At 53.5% G+C, this 17,113-nt stretch overlaps 6 protein-coding genes across 6 annotated transcripts; 3 read left to right on the forward strand and 3 right to left on the reverse strand.

Moving 5' to 3' along the window:
- The first annotated feature begins 41 nt into the window (after nt 1–41).
- On the forward strand, nt 42–2,758 carry K437DRAFT_257475 (uncharacterized protein). The gene is made up of 7 exons (XM_013386911.1): nt 42–584; nt 684–852; nt 919–1,319; nt 1,376–1,773; nt 1,830–2,181; nt 2,255–2,374; nt 2,452–2,758. The coding sequence occupies exons 1-7, from the start codon at nt 273–275 to the stop codon at nt 2,620–2,622; spliced, it is 1,923 nt and encodes a 640-aa protein (XP_013242365.1). The 5' UTR covers nt 42–272; the 3' UTR covers nt 2,623–2,758.
- K437DRAFT_295126 (uncharacterized protein) lies at nt 2,631–4,945 on the reverse strand (the record flags this gene model as incomplete). The annotated part of the gene is made up of 2 exons (XM_013386912.1): nt 2,631–2,907; nt 3,155–4,945. 2 exons carry the CDS (start codon nt 4,943–4,945, stop codon nt 2,866–2,868), a joined length of 1,833 nt encoding a protein of 610 aa, XP_013242366.1. The 3' UTR covers nt 2,631–2,865.
- A 332-nt stretch (nt 4,946–5,277) lies between these two features.
- K437DRAFT_274891 (uncharacterized protein) lies at nt 5,278–7,964 on the forward strand. The gene is made up of 2 exons (XM_013386913.1): nt 5,278–6,505; nt 6,574–7,964. Exons 1-2 carry the CDS (start codon nt 5,404–5,406, stop codon nt 7,941–7,943), a joined length of 2,472 nt encoding a protein of 823 aa, XP_013242367.1. The 5' UTR covers nt 5,278–5,403; the 3' UTR covers nt 7,944–7,964.
- K437DRAFT_274892 (uncharacterized protein) lies at nt 7,856–14,281 on the reverse strand. The gene is made up of 9 exons (XM_013386914.1): nt 13,886–14,281; nt 13,393–13,808; nt 13,207–13,227; nt 13,030–13,126; nt 12,569–12,967; nt 12,117–12,493; nt 11,799–12,041; nt 11,302–11,728; nt 7,856–11,228 (listed from the first exon to the last, which is right to left on the reverse strand). Exons 1-9 carry the CDS (start codon nt 14,031–14,033, stop codon nt 8,080–8,082), a joined length of 5,277 nt encoding a protein of 1,758 aa, XP_013242368.1. The 5' UTR covers nt 14,034–14,281; the 3' UTR covers nt 7,856–8,079.
- Nucleotides 14,282–15,129: 848 nt separating this feature from the next.
- K437DRAFT_269118 (uncharacterized protein) lies at nt 15,130–16,187 on the forward strand (the record flags this gene model as incomplete). Its single annotated transcript, XM_013386915.1, has 4 exons — nt 15,130–15,385; nt 15,480–15,692; nt 15,856–16,055; nt 16,134–16,187. 4 exons carry the CDS (start codon nt 15,130–15,132, stop codon nt 16,185–16,187), a joined length of 723 nt encoding a protein of 240 aa, XP_013242369.1.
- Nucleotides 16,188–16,320: 133 nt separating this feature from the next.
- Nucleotides 16,321–16,931, reverse strand: K437DRAFT_225634 (bud site selection-related protein; the record flags this gene model as incomplete). Its single annotated transcript, XM_013386916.1, has 3 exons — nt 16,321–16,349; nt 16,433–16,587; nt 16,669–16,931. The coding sequence occupies 3 exons, from the start codon at nt 16,929–16,931 to the stop codon at nt 16,321–16,323; spliced, it is 447 nt and encodes a 148-aa protein (XP_013242370.1).
- Between the last annotated feature and the right edge of the window lie 182 nt (nt 16,932–17,113).

The raw sequence follows: 17,113 nt of genomic DNA on the forward strand, positions 1-17,113 counted from the left end.
GCGACGAATGTCGCACAACGATATGGGCCACCTTTAACGCTTCTAGCCACCTCGGGATGATACAATGATGGTTGTGCGCTCTGACTGACTCCATCATGCAACCATTCTAGGCTCTAGTTTGATGCCTGTGGCGCGCTGAACATTAAAGTGGCTCAAAGATCCGCCACGACAGGCCGAACGTCTGAAGCGAACCTCAACAATCGTCTGCATGAGCACGTTGCAGCACTTGCTGACGCTCACGATATAGTTTACCAAGCAACAACATCACCACCATGGGTCTGACAAAGGTGTTCCCCCTCGGCCTGCTGGCGCTAGGAGCTATATTTCCAGCCGTTCAGGGCTTCTATCTGCCAGGCTCAGCTCCCAAGACGTATAAGCTCGGGTCGACCGTGCCTTTCCTCGTTAATGTCGTCCAACCGAAAGCGCAAATCGACAAGGGTGGGATGCGAAGTCTGGTCTCCTATGACTACTACGACGAACGTTTCCATTTCTGTTCACCAAAGGACAAAGATGGTCCCAAACCAGTGTCAGAAGGTCTTGGCAGTGCTCTGTTTGGAGATCGAATTTATTCCAGTCCGATAACGGTGAGCAAATGCACTATGCCTACATGTGTGCCACTCGACTCCTGGCTCACTTTCCTGCTTGTACGCTATTTCTCTCATTGCATCCGGGTCGATATGAAGGCAAAAATGCTCACGGATGAATCGTGCGTTCATATCTGCACATCAGTCATACCGCAACAGGACACAAAGTTCATTAGTGACCGCATCAAAGAGGGGTATGCGATCAATTGGGAAGTCGACGGCTTGCCAGTCGCGCAAATGCAAAGGCTGGAAGACACAGAGGAATTTTGTGAGTAAAGACACCTGAGATTCTCTCTGAAAAGGTGTTCTGAGCCTCCTCACAATATCCGAGCAGTCTACTCCATCGGATTTTTCATGGGCACCATGAGAAATGAAAATGAAAATGGCAAGGCCTACCGAATGCCCGCCATTTACAATCACTTTGAAATCTACCTAAACTATCACATGCGCGGAACTGACGAATACCGTATCGTCGGCGCGTCCGTTTGGCCGGCTTCGCGATCTTCATTGACGCAGGGAGAAGGCACACCAAATTGCAATGCCCTCGAACCTGTCCATTTGGATGAGAACAGCACGGCAAGTACCAAGCTCGCGTACACCTACTCGACCCATTGGAAGGAGAGCAAGACGCCATGGGCAACGCGATGGGACCACTACCTCAAAGTGGTGAATCCAAACATCCACTGGCTCTCGCTTATCAATGCGATCGTCATCGCAGGCTTCTTATGTCTGATGGTAAGCTCGTCTCAAATCACCTAAGCCGAAGTCATACTGAGTATTTCATTACAAAGGTTTCCGTCGTTCTAATGCGATCTACAAACCGCGATATCAGTCGATACGAAGCAATTGATTTGACTGAAGACGTACAAGAAGAGTTCGGTTGGAAGCTCGTGCATGGTGAAGTATTCCGACCTCCTCAATCACCACTCTTACTGTCCGTCATGGTCGGATCAGGCTCCCAGCTCATTGCCATGGCCGCGACGACTTTGCTGTTCGCTGCCTTGGGATTCTTGAGTCCCAGTTATCGCGGGTCCTTGGCGGTCGTCATGATTGTCACTTGGACACTGTTCGGCGCGTTGGCGGGGTACTTGTCCAGCAGGGTGTACGCCAGCTTGGACGGCGCCAAATGGAAGCGAAACGTCTTCTTGACAGCCACACTCTTCCCGACCCTTGTATTCGCTACAGTCAAGTGAGTTCGTCAGGCTGTGCTTGGATAAATTTGTGGTACTAATCCTTGCCTCGTAGCCTGCTCAACTTCTTCCTCATCGCATCGCGCTCCTCAGGTGCTGTGCCTTTCGGCACGCTTTTAGCTTTGGTGGCGCTGTGGTTCATCATCAACATTCCACTCACCCTGATTGGCTCTTACATTGGAATCCGCGTTGGCGGCTGGCGGCACCCCGTGCGCGTCAACTCGATCCCCAGACAGATCCCACCGGTTGTCTGGTATCTCCGTCCGTGGCCGTCCGCCATCATAGGCGGCTTGCTTCCTTTCGCGACCGCGTTCCTTGAGTCATTTTTCATGCTCAACTCGCTCTTCGGTACCAAAATCTACTATGCTTTCGGATTCCTCGCCCTCACTTTTGTGATCACCTCTCTGGTAGGTACCTTAGAGAGCGCAAGTCCCCATTGCGATAAAAGACTGACACTCATTCGGTTTTTGGAACCCCCAGACCACTGCGACAGTCTCCGTGCTCTTCTGCTACTTTACCCTTTCGTCAGAGGACTACAGATGGCACTGGCGCTCGTTCACAGTCGGCGGAGGATCTGCCTTCTGGCTCTTTGCATATGGAGTGAGTCGTTGAATGAGTGACAGCAGGCGGTGATGTTGCGTGCATACCTCATCGACTGAACATTTTTCTCTCCATAGATCTTCTTCTGGAGCGCACGCATGGAGCTGCCAGGGCTGGCGAACAAGGTACTGTTCGTCGGATACCTCTTCCTCTTGTCGCTGGTCGACTTCCTGCTGTTCGGCGCTATCGGGTACTTTGCCTGCTACAGCTACATTCGACGAATCTACGGCTCGATCCGAATCGACTGAAGCGATTTAAACGGAAAATGGGCCCATGAATGTACGGAGTAGATAGATACATGGACCTTCCTTTGTACATACATACCACTCAGAACTGCAGTGGCGCCCAAGGTTCTCGCTCCAGAGACTGGCTCCAAGTATCCCAGAACTTCAATTCGGGCTGCCAAGAAGCCTTGTCGAGTCCCCCTTGCTGTTTGAGCAATTCTTCTACGAAACGCCCTCCAGGGGTTGTTGTCTGCGAGCGAGAATGTGTCAAAGCCAGGCGCCAGGCTTGCTGCGGCCCAGTGGCATCGCCTACAGATGGGTGTGGAAGTCGGACAATGAGCCAAGCAGCATAATTAAGGCTGTTGAGTTCATGCTGCGACTTCTGTATCTCTATCGTGGAATCGGCTCTTTGCTCGCTCGAAAAGACGATCGCATCTCTGTTGAGAGCAGCAACAAGCACTTGTTTGCGCTGCCAGATGGCTCGGGCGCACTGCAGAAGCGCATCTGCATCATCAAGCAGCGCTTCCCAACAAGTTGTCGCCGCACCACCGCTCACTGCGCTGCGATAATGGTCGCCGCTGCTGAGTCTGGCTGCTGTTGGCGGTAAAGGAGACGGTGCTTGGATGGAGAGTGCCCAGGTCAAGCCTGCCTCGCTGCATGCACGCCGGGCGTAGATGCGGGCATTGTCGAGCAGAGATTTGACTGTCGTCCATGCAGATGTTGCACCTTCATTGAGTTCCAGTGTTCCTGCTTGTTTCTGAATATGCTTCTGCCTGAAACAGGGCAAAGCGCGTAGCAGACTGAGCTCGCTTAGGTTTGCATTGATGCCCAGGCGGGCTCGTGCCGCTGGGCTTGGCGCCTGGTTTAATGACCCGCCCAAAACTATTGAGGCATTCACGCCTTGCGCCAAAGGTTGTTTCGATAGAGTTGACAATGCGCGCAAAAACAATTTTGAAGAGCCGGTTGCAAGTTCCCATGTTGAGTCCAATAATGTCGACGGCACCGAGCTGCCTGAAGCCGCGAGCAGCGTCATGCCGCGAACACCTAGCCACGCCAAATCCTGTTGCAGATCCGCCAGCTGGCAGAGGCCTTCCAGAGGGTCTTCTACATCACCTGCAGAAAAATTTGAAAGGGATATTGAGCGTGAGCGTGCCTGTGCAGCCAGCAGAGCTTCAAAATTCTGTTGGTAGCTTGAGGCGACGTTTTCTTGCGCCTTTGCCTCTGCCACTTCCAGCCTGCTATCTGCAAGAGCCATTTCCACCTCCAGACTCAACATCAAGGCCTTTCTCTGGATAAATGCGAATTGCAGCTTCTCAGATTCGGATATTCTCTCCGGTACGATCATCTGCGTGGCATTGAGAGCGGCTGCAGCAATTTCCGACGCGAAATATACTCGCGTGTCGTCAGCGCCAACGTTGGGCACTTCAGTGAGAAAGATTCGGATGCAAGATATGCAGTTTTCGACAGTGTCTGCAAGGCTGGGGAGCTCAATCGTGGACGAAGCATAGACCATCAGTGGCTCCTCAGATGTACTTGACTTGTCTGCATCAACTTCAGCGGCGCCATCGTCGTCTTCACTGGCCTCAATAACATCTGCATCATCTGTGTGCAGCGAATCGTATCGACTTGCGAGCTCCTGCGCCTGTCGTTGCGCCACTTGCGAGAATCTTTGAGCGGTATCGTGTAGGGCCCCTTCAGTCTTGCGAGCCGCTTCACTGAAAGAATCTTCGAGCTGGAAGACCAGTTCGGCAGCGGCCAATTGTGACGACGCAAGGTTGTACTCGATGTCCAGACGGAATCGTGAGACCGAAGATACGCTGGCTGAATGCACGTGGAGCCCTCGAGCACGCTCTTCTGCGCTTGCTGCTTGCTGATATAAGCCAATAGACTCTTCCAGATGTTGCAGAGATGTCGGCGGGAAAGCGAAATGGGTCGCAAAAATGTAGTGAGTGCGGGCAGCATTGTACGCCGCGTCTGCACATTGAATCAACATATTATACGCATGATCTTGCTGCAGCTCTTGTTCTGTGGGCGACGTAACATTGATGCTCGCAACTTGCGCGTGTGCGAGCTCGAAAGCCCTGCGATACCACATCAATGCGGTTTGATAGGCGCGCTGGGCGGTTGGGCCACCTGAAGTGATATATCTCTCCCCGCGTTCTTCGGACTGAATACCGTAGGATATTGCTTCCTCTTGATCTGCGACAGCTTGGGGCAAAGGCAATTCTTTGCTCTTCGCCTTTCCTTTGCCCTTCGGCAGTTGAATCTTTCGGCGGGCGGATCGCCCTTCTCCAATAAGTCTTCCAGCTGAGCCGGCACCAACAAAGCTGGGTGTATATGAGCACATTTCGAGCGGATGGTTACTTAGGCTGCAGAAGACTTCGGTCGTATCTGGGACCTTCCCTTGCTCCGAAGCAGTGTTGTCATAGCAGCAATGATCGAATAGGATCGTATGCTGTTGTTTTCCAAACGAACGTGGTTGGCTAGATTCATTTTTTCGACTCCCACCGCCGCTATGAGAGAACCATAGAACATGAATGAGCATAAATTTGCCCTCATGTTCCGAGTTCCGAGACCACAAGGCAAAAGCAATTGCATTCGCAAAGCAAAGCAACAGCACAATGGTCGATGTTGAGGGCCCATCTGCGATTGTGCTGGTTGCGAACGTTGATCAGCTGACGTCTCGGGATGTTCATGAAACAAGTACTACCAGCATAAAGGCTACAAGTTGGTTGCGTAGCAGCAAGAAATATAGGTATATTCCTCGATTCTATCTCAGCCGCAAACCCGCAGCAAATTCGCATCATGAGTGGCCAACGCGACGCAGCCTCGAAGCGTAAGCAGCAAGGCCGTGTAAACAAGTTGCAGGGTAAGAGCTTGGTTCCAGGCAGCAACAATGGTAGCCGCAAAGACACGGGCCTCCCTTCTTTCTTCAAGCATCGAAAGCAGGCTCTTGCCACGGTGGCTCAGCAAGGAGGGCAACAGACCAATGGCAAGGGGAAGGAGAAAGAGAAGGCCACAGCGGAGGGCATCGAAGGAGATGCAATGGAGACCGACGGTGCTGCCACTCACACACTGTCTGAAGGAGTGGCCAAGACTCAAGAGGAGGCAGGTACTGGGGAAGATTTGAGCTTCACGTTCTCTGCTGCTTCCGCGTCCAACCCCTTTAGCAGCGCAGCAGCCGATCCAGCATTAACTGGTCAACGAGACTCTTCGTTGAGAGCGTATGCATCTCAGCTTCGCAAGCTCCTTACCACAAGCGATATCCTCCTTGAGGTCCTCGACGCTCGTGACCCTCTCTCTTGTCGCTCCTACTCGACAGAAACTCTTGCATTGGGACAAGGGAAGAGGATCATCCTCATCCTCAACAAGATCGATCTCGTGCCGCGTGAGAACGTCGAAAAATGGCTCAAATACTTGCGGCACGACTTTCCGACTCTGGCGTTTAAGGCATCAACGCAGATGCAACGTAAAAACCTTGCCCAAGGCGCTGGCTCTGTGCCGCTATCGAATGGCTCAACCGCAGCGCTCACTTCTGGCTCAGAGGCACTGGGTGCACAAGCGCTCCTTCAACTCCTCAAGAACTACTCGCGGAATCACTCTCTCAAAAGCTCACTGACCGTCGGTGTCTTTGGAGCACCTAACGTGGGAAAGTCCAGCATTATTAACTCTCTGAAGCGCGCCAGGGTCTGTGCAGTAGCCAGTACCCCAGGGCACACGAAGGTCCTTCAGAGTGTTGCACTCGACAAGAAGATCAAATTAATCGATTGTCCTGGCATCGTGTTTCAGGAGAGAGATGGTGCAGGAGGAAGTCGTACTGCCGCTGGAGGTCAACAGATGGATGGGATGGCTGCCGCTTTGAGGAATGTCGTCAAGGTCGAGCTCCTCCAGGATCCGGTTTCACCCAGTGAGTCCTTTGCCCGTCTCATCGCAGCAGGCCTATTGATCCACATGCCTCCTTTCTCCTTATCATAGTTGCTGTCGTTCTCTCGCGCGTGCCTCTCAGCCAATTGGAGACACTTTATTCGCTTCCATCCACATCGTCGGACCACCAGCCTCCCCCGCACGAGCCCATGCCTGCACCTAGCATGGACGATGTGCAGTCTCTCCTCCTACGTCTCGCCCTGCGCAAAGGCAGACTCCTGGCTAAAGGCGGTGCGCCCGACATCGAAGGTACTGCGCGGACTGTGCTGCACGACTGGAACACGGGTAAGATAAAGTATGCTACTCAGCCACCTGCTGTCCACCGCTCGGCAGTTCTCTCCTCAACAAAAGCCAACACGATCAACAAGGCTGGCCTGAACATGAAGGACAGCGTAAACGCAGAGATAACAAAGACGAAAGAGCAGCTAGAGTCGGAAGCAGCTACAGCCGCGATCGCAGCGACAACGTCTATCAAGACATCCTTTGATGCGGAATTTGACCTTGCCGGCTTACTCGGCGAAGCAGATGCCGAGGCATTGATGGGCGCTGGAAGCGAGGTCAATGCCGTGGCATCAGAGATGGGCACATTCGAGACACCACAGACAGTACTTTCTGGAAGAGGTAGTCTCGCTGACTCCGATGGCAAGGCATTACTCCAAGCCAGGGAGCCAAAGTTTGTTGGCGCAGAGCAACCCGACATTGCGACGAAGGAGCAAGCGATGCTCCTTGCGGACACAAGCAACCAGACTATCAAGAGCTTGGGAAAGAGACGCAGGCGTCCCGATGACGATGCGAACATCCTTGCCGACTCAGATGATGCAGGTGATCCGCGGACCGAGTCGGACTCGGACAGTGACGATGACGGTCCTTCAGGCGGACCATTCCGTGCCGAATTGATCCCACCTCGAAAGCAAGTTCGTATCGATCCAACGGCAACATTGCAGCATGCAGCAGTAGCGAACACGGAACCTGCTGAAGCAGAAGATCTGCCCTCCTGGCTGGAGCGACAACGAAGCAAAGCCTCAAGCGAGCGCAAGAGCAAGAAAGACACAGGGCCGCAAGCGGAAGCGAAGCAAACTGGGAAGCTCGCCCTACTCTCCACTGTCTTCTCACCGTCAGAGCTCGAGAACATGGCGGTATCTCGAGGATCGGCTCGCAAGAAAGCGAAGAAGCAAAAGCGGAGGGCCGAGAAGGGCTCGGCTGGCGGCCTCACGGACATCATGGAGACAGCAATGGATCTTGTCGAAGATGCAGACGATGATGCGTTCATTGCACAGGATGTTGACGAGGATGTGGATTTCTTGGCTGATCCCACCGGAAAGCAGGACGAAGCAGCAAAGGTGATAACCCAACTGCCCAAACAGCCCGCTCATGCAATGGTGGACTTCAATGCAGGGGACGAGTCGGAGGAGGAACTTTAATGTACTCTAAGAGTGCCAAAGAACAGGATAAAGACTCAAATGAAACCTGCACGGGATGGCAATGGTACAGACACAAAATGAGTTGCAGATGAGATCATGCTCTTTGTGCAATAGATTGGAATGGGGCCATAATGCGTCAGTGTCGGTAGCCGTCATAGTATGGCCCGGGACGGCTGTAGCCTCCCCCATTGGAAATACTGTCGTAATAGTCTGAGCGTCGATATTCGCGGTCTCGGTCGCGATGGAGGTCACGCTCACGGTGCGCGTCACGCTCACGGTCGGTGCGCCAGTCCCGGCCATCCCATCCATCCCGGGGGCGGTCACGGTCATCATAACTCCGGTGATGATGCAGATCCTCACGACTGCGGGCGGGACCGAGCGGTGGAGGAGGCCCGCCGCTCGAGAAAACAGCCGAGGATGGCGGTGGGGCGGCTGACAGAGAAGGAGGCCGTCTTGGTGCTGGCCCTGGAGGGCTGCCGGCTAGTGGACGCGGCGATTGTGTGACATCGGGCGCACGTAGAGAAGGACGCGGCGCTGTGCTCTCACTGTTCATCTTGGGCCGCTTCGGAAGGTCTTGGTGATCCGAATTCCCAGCGGCAGCGCCAGAACTAGACGCTTTTCGCTTTTGCGGTGCCTCGCTCTTATGGGAAGATCCGTTAGACTTGCTTGACTTGCTGAGCTGCGGCGGCAACGGCGCGTTCTCCGCGACTGCGGGCGAATCGTTGCTGACAAGTTTGTTGAAAATGTCTCGCATCTTTGTGCCTTCAACCTTTGTTGGCCAGAAGAGTGCGGCAAAGGCCCACAGGTGGCGTTCGCGTCGCTGCTTCTGAGATGTTGACTCTTTCACAAACTCGTGCTTGAGCAAGGCATCAATGCGCTTGCCAATCGCCGAGAGGCAATACTTCAACGTTGCCACTTTCTGATCACGTTCGAGATGATCCGTGCCCTCGCGCAGCTTCTTAAGTTGATTCTTGCAAGGGCGCATGAGGTCCTTGCACTCAGCTTCGTCCATACTTCCCTCATCATCGGAGTCTGTATAATCAGGAGTGGTGCGTCGCTTCTTCGAGTGGCGTGCTTGCTTTGAACTACTACCTTCGTCTTTGCCACCCTTGTCCGGACTAATGTGACGCTTCGACTTCGACTTGGCCTTGACCGCGATTTCTTCCGCAGGAGCTTCGAGCGCGTTGACGTGATCTTCATGCTCGCGGAGGACCTTAAGTAGATAATCGCCCCTACGAACCAAGTGCACCGCATTCGGAATCGGCTTCCCCTTGCTTGCCTCGCCCTTCTTCTCGTCACCCCCCTCCGCGGCCTCCGCTGCATGCTTGGCTGTATCGTCATCCTCCTTGTGCTTCTTTGCGTCGTCTTTTCCGTCCCCTGGCTTCTTATCGTCCAAGAAAAATTTGCCTGAAAGGTTCAAGTCAGGATCGGCCTCAATCGTTTCCCACGAACCAAAGCCGTGACGCCAAATACCGATAAGAAGGTGTGCGTCGTCTTCGTCGTTCCACGGAACGTTCCAGTTCATCGTGGTTTTGAGATATCTGGCCGGAACCTTCCACTGGCTGACGTCCTTTTGTTTGTCTAAGGTCTCTGCCAGCAGTCTGAGCTCATTGTGACGAATCACCACCGTCTCTGCATTGATCTTGTCGACATTGCGATAGCTGACGAGGACTGCTTTCTGGCGAAGCTTGCCAATGTCCTCGCCGCGAGACATCATTCCTTTCAGCATATCCTCGTTCTCCTGAACTGCGGCGTTACTGAGATCAACGAGTTCTTTTGTGGCTTGAAGGACGACGGCTCGATTTTTGTGCTGCAGGCGCGCTTCTCCCACCATGAGGTCGTAGCGATAGCGAGGATCCCCCCACTTCTGCAGCCCTCGAATTAATGTTCGGATATCTCTCTCTTTCAACTCCAGAGACTTCTCTGCGGCTGTTTTTCGCTGATGAGCTGATCCTTTACTCTGACCCTTCTTTGTGCTGCTCTCTGCTTCATCACCAGACAAGCTCTGATCTGCTTGGTTAGCTTTGCTGGCTGCCTTTTCTGCGGCCTTCCGGCGGGCCGAGCTCTGGGCGGCAGCTTGCGCTACTGCTCGCTGGCGCTCTTCCTCCTCAGCCTTGAGGCGCGCCTCGAGGGGGATGATGTCCTCCCAATTGACATCCGTCTTGAAGTCTTGTACCTGAGCGAACTGCTGCAGGAAGCCTTCGCCTCCAGAGGATGCCCCTCCAGGAGCTGCTTCCGTGTCATGAGCCTCAGCGTGAGTCAGGATCTCGTCTAGATCCATGTCGTCAAGCTTCTTCTGCTGGCCGTCATCGTTGTCGTTCTTGAAGAGTGATTGTGCACCAAACTTGAGGATCTCCCCAAGCTCTTCCTTGGACGGATTCTGAGCTTTTGGAGCAGTTGCCTTGGACGCAAAATTTGAGCCAGAGGTGTCCATCTGATGGATGATGGCATATTCTAGCACCATCTTGCGCTTCGCCCTCTCGATGACGTCCTCTTCGACTGTGTCCTTGGTCAGGAAACGGAAGACGGAAACGTGAAATTTGGAGTTGAGGCGGTGTGCTCGAGCCATCGCCTGCAAATCGTTCTGCGGGTTCCAGTCGCTGTCGAAGATAATGACGGTGTCGGCAGTGGCAAGGTTGATTCCCAGGCCTCCGGCCCGCGTCGATAGCAGGAAGGCGAAGTCAGGTGAACCCTCGGCATTGAAATGCTCGATGGACCGCTTGCGCACGTCTGACGAGATTGTGCCATCAAGTCGCTGGAAAATGTACCCACGCAGGTTCATGTAATCCGCAATGATGTCTAGCATGCGGACCATTTGACTGAAGATCAGCACCCTGTGACCATCGCTCTTGAGGCGGGTCAGAAGTTTGTCGAGCAGGACCATCTTGCCGCTGTTCATTACAAGCCCTTTGAGCTGTTCCGCGCGACCTTCTGCCATAACTTCAGTGCCATCAAACAAGAAAGGATGGTTTGCCGCCTTCTTGAGCTCCATGGCGATATTCAGAAGGCTGATCTGCGCGCTGCCTTCTTGACTGAGCACGGAGAAATTGCGGGACAGGATCGCCTTGTACATTCGCTGTTGCATGGCGGACATCTCCACTCGCAAGATCTTCTCCGACTTGGACGGCAACTCTTTGATGACATCCTTCTTGAGGCGCCGAAGCATGACATTGTGAAGCTTCTCGTGCAGCTCTGCCACGCGCGCTTGATCAACGTCGTCAATATCAAAATCACCTTCTAGTTCGAACTCTTCTGGGCGCAGGAAATGAAGTAGGGCGAGGAGTTCTGCAAGTAGGATGCGCCTGGTCTCAGCCAATAACCCCTGACAAGGCATCTTCCCCTTCGCAAAGTGTCTCACCCTTGACATTGTTCTGCAATGGGGTACCCGTGATGAGCAATTTCCCGCCGCAATGGAAGCTGGAAAGGGCCTCGTAGAGTTGTGAGTCCGAATTCTTGAGGCGATGCGCCTCATCCACGGCAAGGTACTGCCAACGGATGTGCTGCAACTCTGCCCGATCTTTGAGGATAAACTCGTACGTGGTAACGAGCACATTCAGCTTGAGTTTCTTGGGAGAGCCAAATTCGTACTCCCTGATCGTCTCGCGGCTTTGCGTATTGCCCATGTACGCGATGACGTTGAGGTCGGGTGCCCATTGCTCAAATTGCATCATCCACGCCGGCAGTGTTGACAATGGCACTACAACCAGGAAAGGGCCGTATTGATGAACTGAGTGCACCAGATAAGAGAAGAAAGCGACTGTTTGCACTGTTTTTCCAAGACCCATCTGAGAACCTCATAGTCGTCTCATCAGCACGCGTATTGATGTTTGGCCGATTGACTCGGCAGAGACGCACCTCATCAGCGAGAATACCATTCTCGTTCTTGGACCACAGGTAAGCAAGCCAGTTGAGTCCAGTCATCTGGAATTCCTTGAGGGTACCTCCTGGAGTGATGTACGCTGGCTGTTCTGTCATACGAGTGTACTTTGGTCGGCCCTTGGGGTACGATTCACTGCGGTATGGGACAATAGATGATGTGGAGCGTGCCAGGTATGCGTCAATCGCCGGCCGAGCGCTCTCTGGAAGGGTTTCCGAGGACTATCGACGCAGAATCGATGAGGTGGAAAGTCAGCTTAACGTGGCTAATGAGCAGTGTCTCATAGAGCAACGCACCTCCCAAGTGGCCTCAGAGTAGGGTAACTCTTTCCACTTGCAGAAGTACTGCAGATCCTCATAATTCTTCTCCTTTGTCGGGCTCTCGACACGTTCTGCGATAATCCTCTCGACCTGTTCATAGCTCTCCGCCAGCTCCTTCTGGCGCTCGCGCTCGATCTGCAGCGCTTCTATGTCCTCGCGCGAAGCTTGGTCGCTGGTAAGCAGAGCATTCTCGGGCTCCCAGACTTGCTTGATGTAGTTGTCGACCTTCTTGATACCTTTGCAGCTATCGCGAAGGAATGAGTACAGCTCTTGTGTGTTGTGAAGATGAGAAAACCCCTTCCACTTGATCGTGTACTTAAGGTTCTCTTTTGGCAAGTCTTCCTGGTCACCCTCTGCCAAGGGAAGGGGTTTCACGGTGAGAAAACGACCTCGCATGCAGCAATCTTCGCTTGGGGGATGATACTCACTTCGATCGTCTGCACGCTCGTGACTGAGCACAAGATCCACCGTGTCCCAGCTGTCACCTTGTGCAGCTTCCCATTCTGCTGCCTCGCGCGTCAAACGATCCTCGAAAGGGTCAGAATCTTCTCCGCTAACGTTAGCGTAGTCCTCGTTGTAATTGGGCAGCGGCTTGCCATTCCTGCTGGAGATTCTGGCTGCTGCCCAGTCAGGGGAAGAAGGGCGGTAGGCGGCTTTTTTCGACTTGCGTCGGCTACCCGCGCCAGGAGGCTTCTTCTTCTTCTTGGGCCTGCCGAAGTCAAGATCGTCTCCGTCGTCGTCTGAACTGTTCTCGTCATCATCGCTCAGCGTAGAGCTGTCGTCATCAGCGGGAGACTGACGCGCAGATGTAGAAGTGCTTGCTTTGCCTGAAGGCCCCATGGCTCAGAAAGATTCGACAGTCATGAGCATTTGACGAGCATGGACACACCTTTGCCTTTTGACAACTTTGGCACGGGGCGAGAGCGACTGGAGCCGGCCCTGCTGCCATCGTCCGCGTGGCCACCATCATCGCTGCTGTCCACGTACTGCATAGGGGAGGAAGAAGTTCCGTGTAAGCGGCTTGTATAGAAAGCGATGACACCGACCCACAAGGTGTGATACTCACGACCTTCTTCGGAGCGCGACCCTATCAACAGAGATATTGGGGAGGTGGGGAAGCGAATTTGCGGTGCGGAAAAGCAGTTCAGGGATTTAAAAAGCGTGTCAGTCAGGTCAAACTGTGGACAGCGGCTTGGGGGTCGCTTTCGAGCGTGAAGGCGTGCTCATGGTAAAATTTGTGCGTGCCACTCACCGATCTTCTCAGGCCGTACAAGTCCGGATCAGCTTCAGCAAGGTTGAACTCCTCTCTGACCAGCTTTGATTTGGACACGGGCTTCTTCATCGCACTCCTGCCTCCTCCCGCACTCGAGTCGCCATCCATGTAACTCCCTTCGCGAGAGATGTCTCGCGAGGCTGTCGCCGATTCCTCCGTCGCGAGTGCAGAGGCTTTGCGAGCGTGGTGTCCAGGTGCTCGTGGGCCTTCGTCCTCCGTTTCATCGTCTGACATGTCTTTCATTGTTCCTACACCATTTTCTGTTGCAAATGCTAATGTTGTGGAAGTAGGGATAGGTGCGGTAAACTCATGGCTAGCCGCGTGCGCGGGCGACGCAGAGCCGAGCAGTGCTTCCTCTGCGCAAAACCCTGGCTTTGATGCTTGCTGTGCAGCAGCTAGATAAGCAGAGACGACACAATGCCAGTTGTTAAAGATCCTTTCATGGCGTGTTCAATTGCAATACCTTGCTCACCCAGCTGTACATGGAATGTCGTCGGCTGCGATCGTGCGGTATCGAGTGAGGTCATCGACGCTGGCGCCGCTGCTGCCTCTATTGCATTTTCTGCAGCTGTCTCTCCACCAGTCAGTGGCAGGTCAGATACTGATGCTGGCACCTCCATAGTGGCTGTGTGACTGTGGAAAGTCCCAGCTTTATTCTGTGCTGGTTTGCGAAGTGTTGAAGAACATGAACGCGACAAAGCCAGCTTGCCAGGCGAAGACAACGTGACACCCGGGAAGTGCCCACCCTTTTCTCACTGTATGGACCGGCTCTTCCGCGGCACGGGGAGCCCCAAAAAGTTGCTTTAAGTGATGTGTGATCGAAGCAAGAATCACTTTGGAAGTACCTCGACTTGAAGAGAGTTGCTGGTCGAAAGTTTTCGTGTGACATACTGCATACAGCAATGTTGTAAGGACAATCAAATACATTCAAGAGCTGTTCTACTGTGCCGTCGCTGACGCCGACGCCGCGGTCGCCATCGCCATCGCCGGCGACGGTCAGCGCGTTGCCAGCGGTAGCACCCATGCACTATGCAGCACTGGCACGCCCTCTCCTCATGCCGAGACCCGAGTGCCGCCGCAGCAGCCCGCGTGGCTTCTCGTCACTCGACATGCCGACAGACACCCAACCGCAAATGTTGATTGCCTCGTAAGGCTCGTACGCATATAACGTGTGAGGGAAAGCTCATCCGCAATCCCTCATTGCCTTGTGGACCAGTTTCTTAAGAAGTGTAGGACGACCCATGACACACGAGAACGCACGGCCATGGGCCGTTGTTGCAGAGTTGATGAATCCAGAAGGACTGGAATGCACAGCACATATCAGACTGTTACCCCAATATGCGATCGCACACTGCGATCGCCTGCTCTCCTTCTAAGGTCTGGTACTTGTCTTACATAGCTCATTGGCATTTTCGTGTACTATGGCGCCAGGTCTTTGAATTCCAATGACCGCTCTCTTCCTGCTACGGCTGGCGCTCACTGATGCTACAGAAGACAGATTCGAGAGACTTGCTTGTCGCCCCTTGCCTCTCTCTCCAAACACTCAACAAGCTTAAGTATGCAGCAACGCAACTCCATTTCCAAGGCCTGCCTGCCCTGGTGACCGGCGAGCCTTCCCTTGAAACCCCCAATGGTCCTTGCATAGCGAGTCAGGACGCTCATTCTTGTCTGGCACTGGGCTCGTCCGTCACACCTTATCCGAGGAACGCAGGCGGCATGACAGGCATTGGCAGCGCATTCGTGCATGTCTTCTGGCGTGAAGCCACCAATGTCGCCTACTGCATCCGCACCATTCCTGATCCGAAGCAGTATGAATCGCTTTGCTCGGATGGAAGCCGCACCGTTGGTACAGCGGTCGACGGAGGCAACGCCACGCAACTTAAGGAGCGGGTCGAGGCGGCTGTGAAGAGCTTCGATGGTCTTGATGTGGCCATCCCCAATGATATGCAATTTGCTCATTGCCCGCGAGAACGTCAGCGATGTGTCTTGAGAACCCCATCTCTTTCCTTTGCTCTGAATTCAAATAACTGCACTTGCGGTGACCGACGATGCCCTAACCTACGCAGTCGGTGAGCTCGTCTGGTTTCGTTGGACTACCCACATCCCTTCCGCTTCCACTAATTCGCCTTCTGGCCCTGCAGACTTCCATTCCAGCGTAGGCCTAAACGAGCTTTACGTACCGCACCTCAAGCAGTCCAATGTACCAGGTGGCGGTAGAGTCGTCACCGTTAACAGGATCAGCGAACACGAGGGTGATGCGTTCACTTTTGGCCAGTACGGTGCGATGAAACCGCATTGACACACAATTTTCAAGGAATGGCCATAAACAAGGCGAAGGAGAGTATTTTATTCCCAGTCTCTCTACGTGTATCGGAAGGGTCCCGTATACGCTGGAGTGTGCGCGTTCTGACTGATCTTCTTTCGATATACTGTTGTGCGTAGCCGAGGCCGCGTTGCTTGCGTGCAACAACACCGTCAGTCCAGGTAACCCCATGTTACGGGGTAGAGTATGGGATAAACTAGAGCAAACCCAGCCAGAGTTTTACAAGAAATTTCTGAATTTGAATCCAACCGGTCGCACGGGAAAGCGGGAGGTGGCCAATGTCATCGTCTTTCTCGTTGGCTCGGTCAGCGCATTTACTGTGAGCAAGCAGGACCATGTCAGACAGGTTTTCCAAGTTTCGGGACTCGGCTGATGCTGCTGCTTTTTCGACGCGTAGCCTTGCGCGAACCTCAAAATGGATGGAGCCCTCCACAAAGGCGTCTCGTCCTGAGTGCTTGGACGTCTATAGCACTGATGTGTGACATGTCGTAGTTGTAAATAGTCGTGCAAGTTACTTGCCTCGTACAAATACACATGCTGGTGCTGATATACAAGTTTCGTCTTGGACTCGAGCTTGCGGGGTCTCAATCTTGTGCTGCGCAACCTCTGCAACCTTTACATTTCGCAAGGGCAAGGGCCATTGGCGTCAGACCAGGCTTGATCGGCACTCAGAGCACGAAGACCATGTTCACTTACCACAGTGTTGACACTCTACGACCGTTCCCTTTTTGAGCGCTGCTTTCGGCACACGACAGATACATGTTGACCCCTGATAATTCATATCTCGAGACTGGATGCATCGTACACAGCACAACTTCTCGTAACCGGGTCGCTTCCATTTGGCGATCAAGCTGAACAGAAACAAATAATTGTCAGAACCACAGGCGACGGAACTTGCGAGAAATTTGCGACATACCGAACGTTTTACTCACTTTGCATCCGCATATTTCTCCTTCAGCAACCAATCGTACAGCTCCCTGCTGATCGCTTCTCGCTTGTAGTAAAGGTCGTAGATGTACCTCGATCGAGCATGCGAGATTCGCATGATCGGCCAAACCGACTCAGCTTTCCGTTTTCCTTCATGCGTCTCGTTCTCTGCGTCTCGCATCTTGCGAGCATAGTCCTCGAGGATGTCCTCTATGTCCTCGAAGCCCTCTGGCGGTGGTTTGGTCCGCGTTGTCCGAATGGATGGCATGGCGGGCGGGTGTCCTTGGCAAACAGAGGAAAAGGCAAACGTATCGCGAGACTTTAATAAGCCTGCACTTTTTCGTTGTGCGATTCACTTTGTAGTTCTTACGACTGCCTTTGAGTGTGTGCAGCACTCACTGGCTACCTGAGGATGCTGCCAATAGCCGAAGTAGTGAACGCCATCAAGCT

Source organism: Tilletiaria anomala, assembly GCF_000711695.1.
Source record: "Tilletiaria anomala UBC 951 chromosome Unknown K437scaffold_61, whole genome shotgun sequence".
NCBI lineage: Eukaryota > Fungi > Basidiomycota > Exobasidiomycetes > Georgefischeriales > Tilletiariaceae > Tilletiaria > Tilletiaria anomala.

Excerpts from the sequence above, each read along its gene's own strand:
- K437DRAFT_257475 (XM_013386911.1), top strand. The coding sequence starts at position 273 with ATGGGTCTGACAAAGGTGTTCCCCCTCGGCCTGCTGGCGCTAGGAGCT. Across the intron at positions 853-918 it reads GGAAGACACAGAGGAATTTT|TCTACTCCATCGGATTTTTC; the intron begins GTGAGTAAAGAC and ends ATATCCGAGCAG. Across the intron at positions 2,375-2,451 it reads TCTGGCTCTTTGCATATGGA|ATCTTCTTCTGGAGCGCACG; the intron begins GTGAGTCGTTGA and ends TTCTCTCCATAG.
- K437DRAFT_274891 (XM_013386913.1), top strand. The coding sequence starts at position 5,404 with ATGAGTGGCCAACGCGACGCAGCCTCGAAGCGTAAGCAGCAAGGCCGT. Across the intron at positions 6,506-6,573 it reads CCAGGATCCGGTTTCACCCA|TTGCTGTCGTTCTCTCGCGC; the intron begins GTGAGTCCTTTG and ends TCCTTATCATAG.
- K437DRAFT_274892 (XM_013386914.1), bottom strand. The coding sequence starts at position 14,033 with ATGGAGGTGCCAGCATCAGTATCTGACCTGCCACTGACTGGTGGAGAG. Across the intron at positions 13,809-13,885 it reads GACATTCCATGTACAGCTGG|CTGCTGCACAGCAAGCATCA; the intron begins GTGAGCAAGGTA and ends CTGCTTATCTAG. Across the intron at positions 11,229-11,301 it reads ATTGCAGAACAATGTCAAGG|AACTCCTCGCCCTACTTCAT; the intron begins GTGAGACACTTT and ends TCCTACTTGCAG.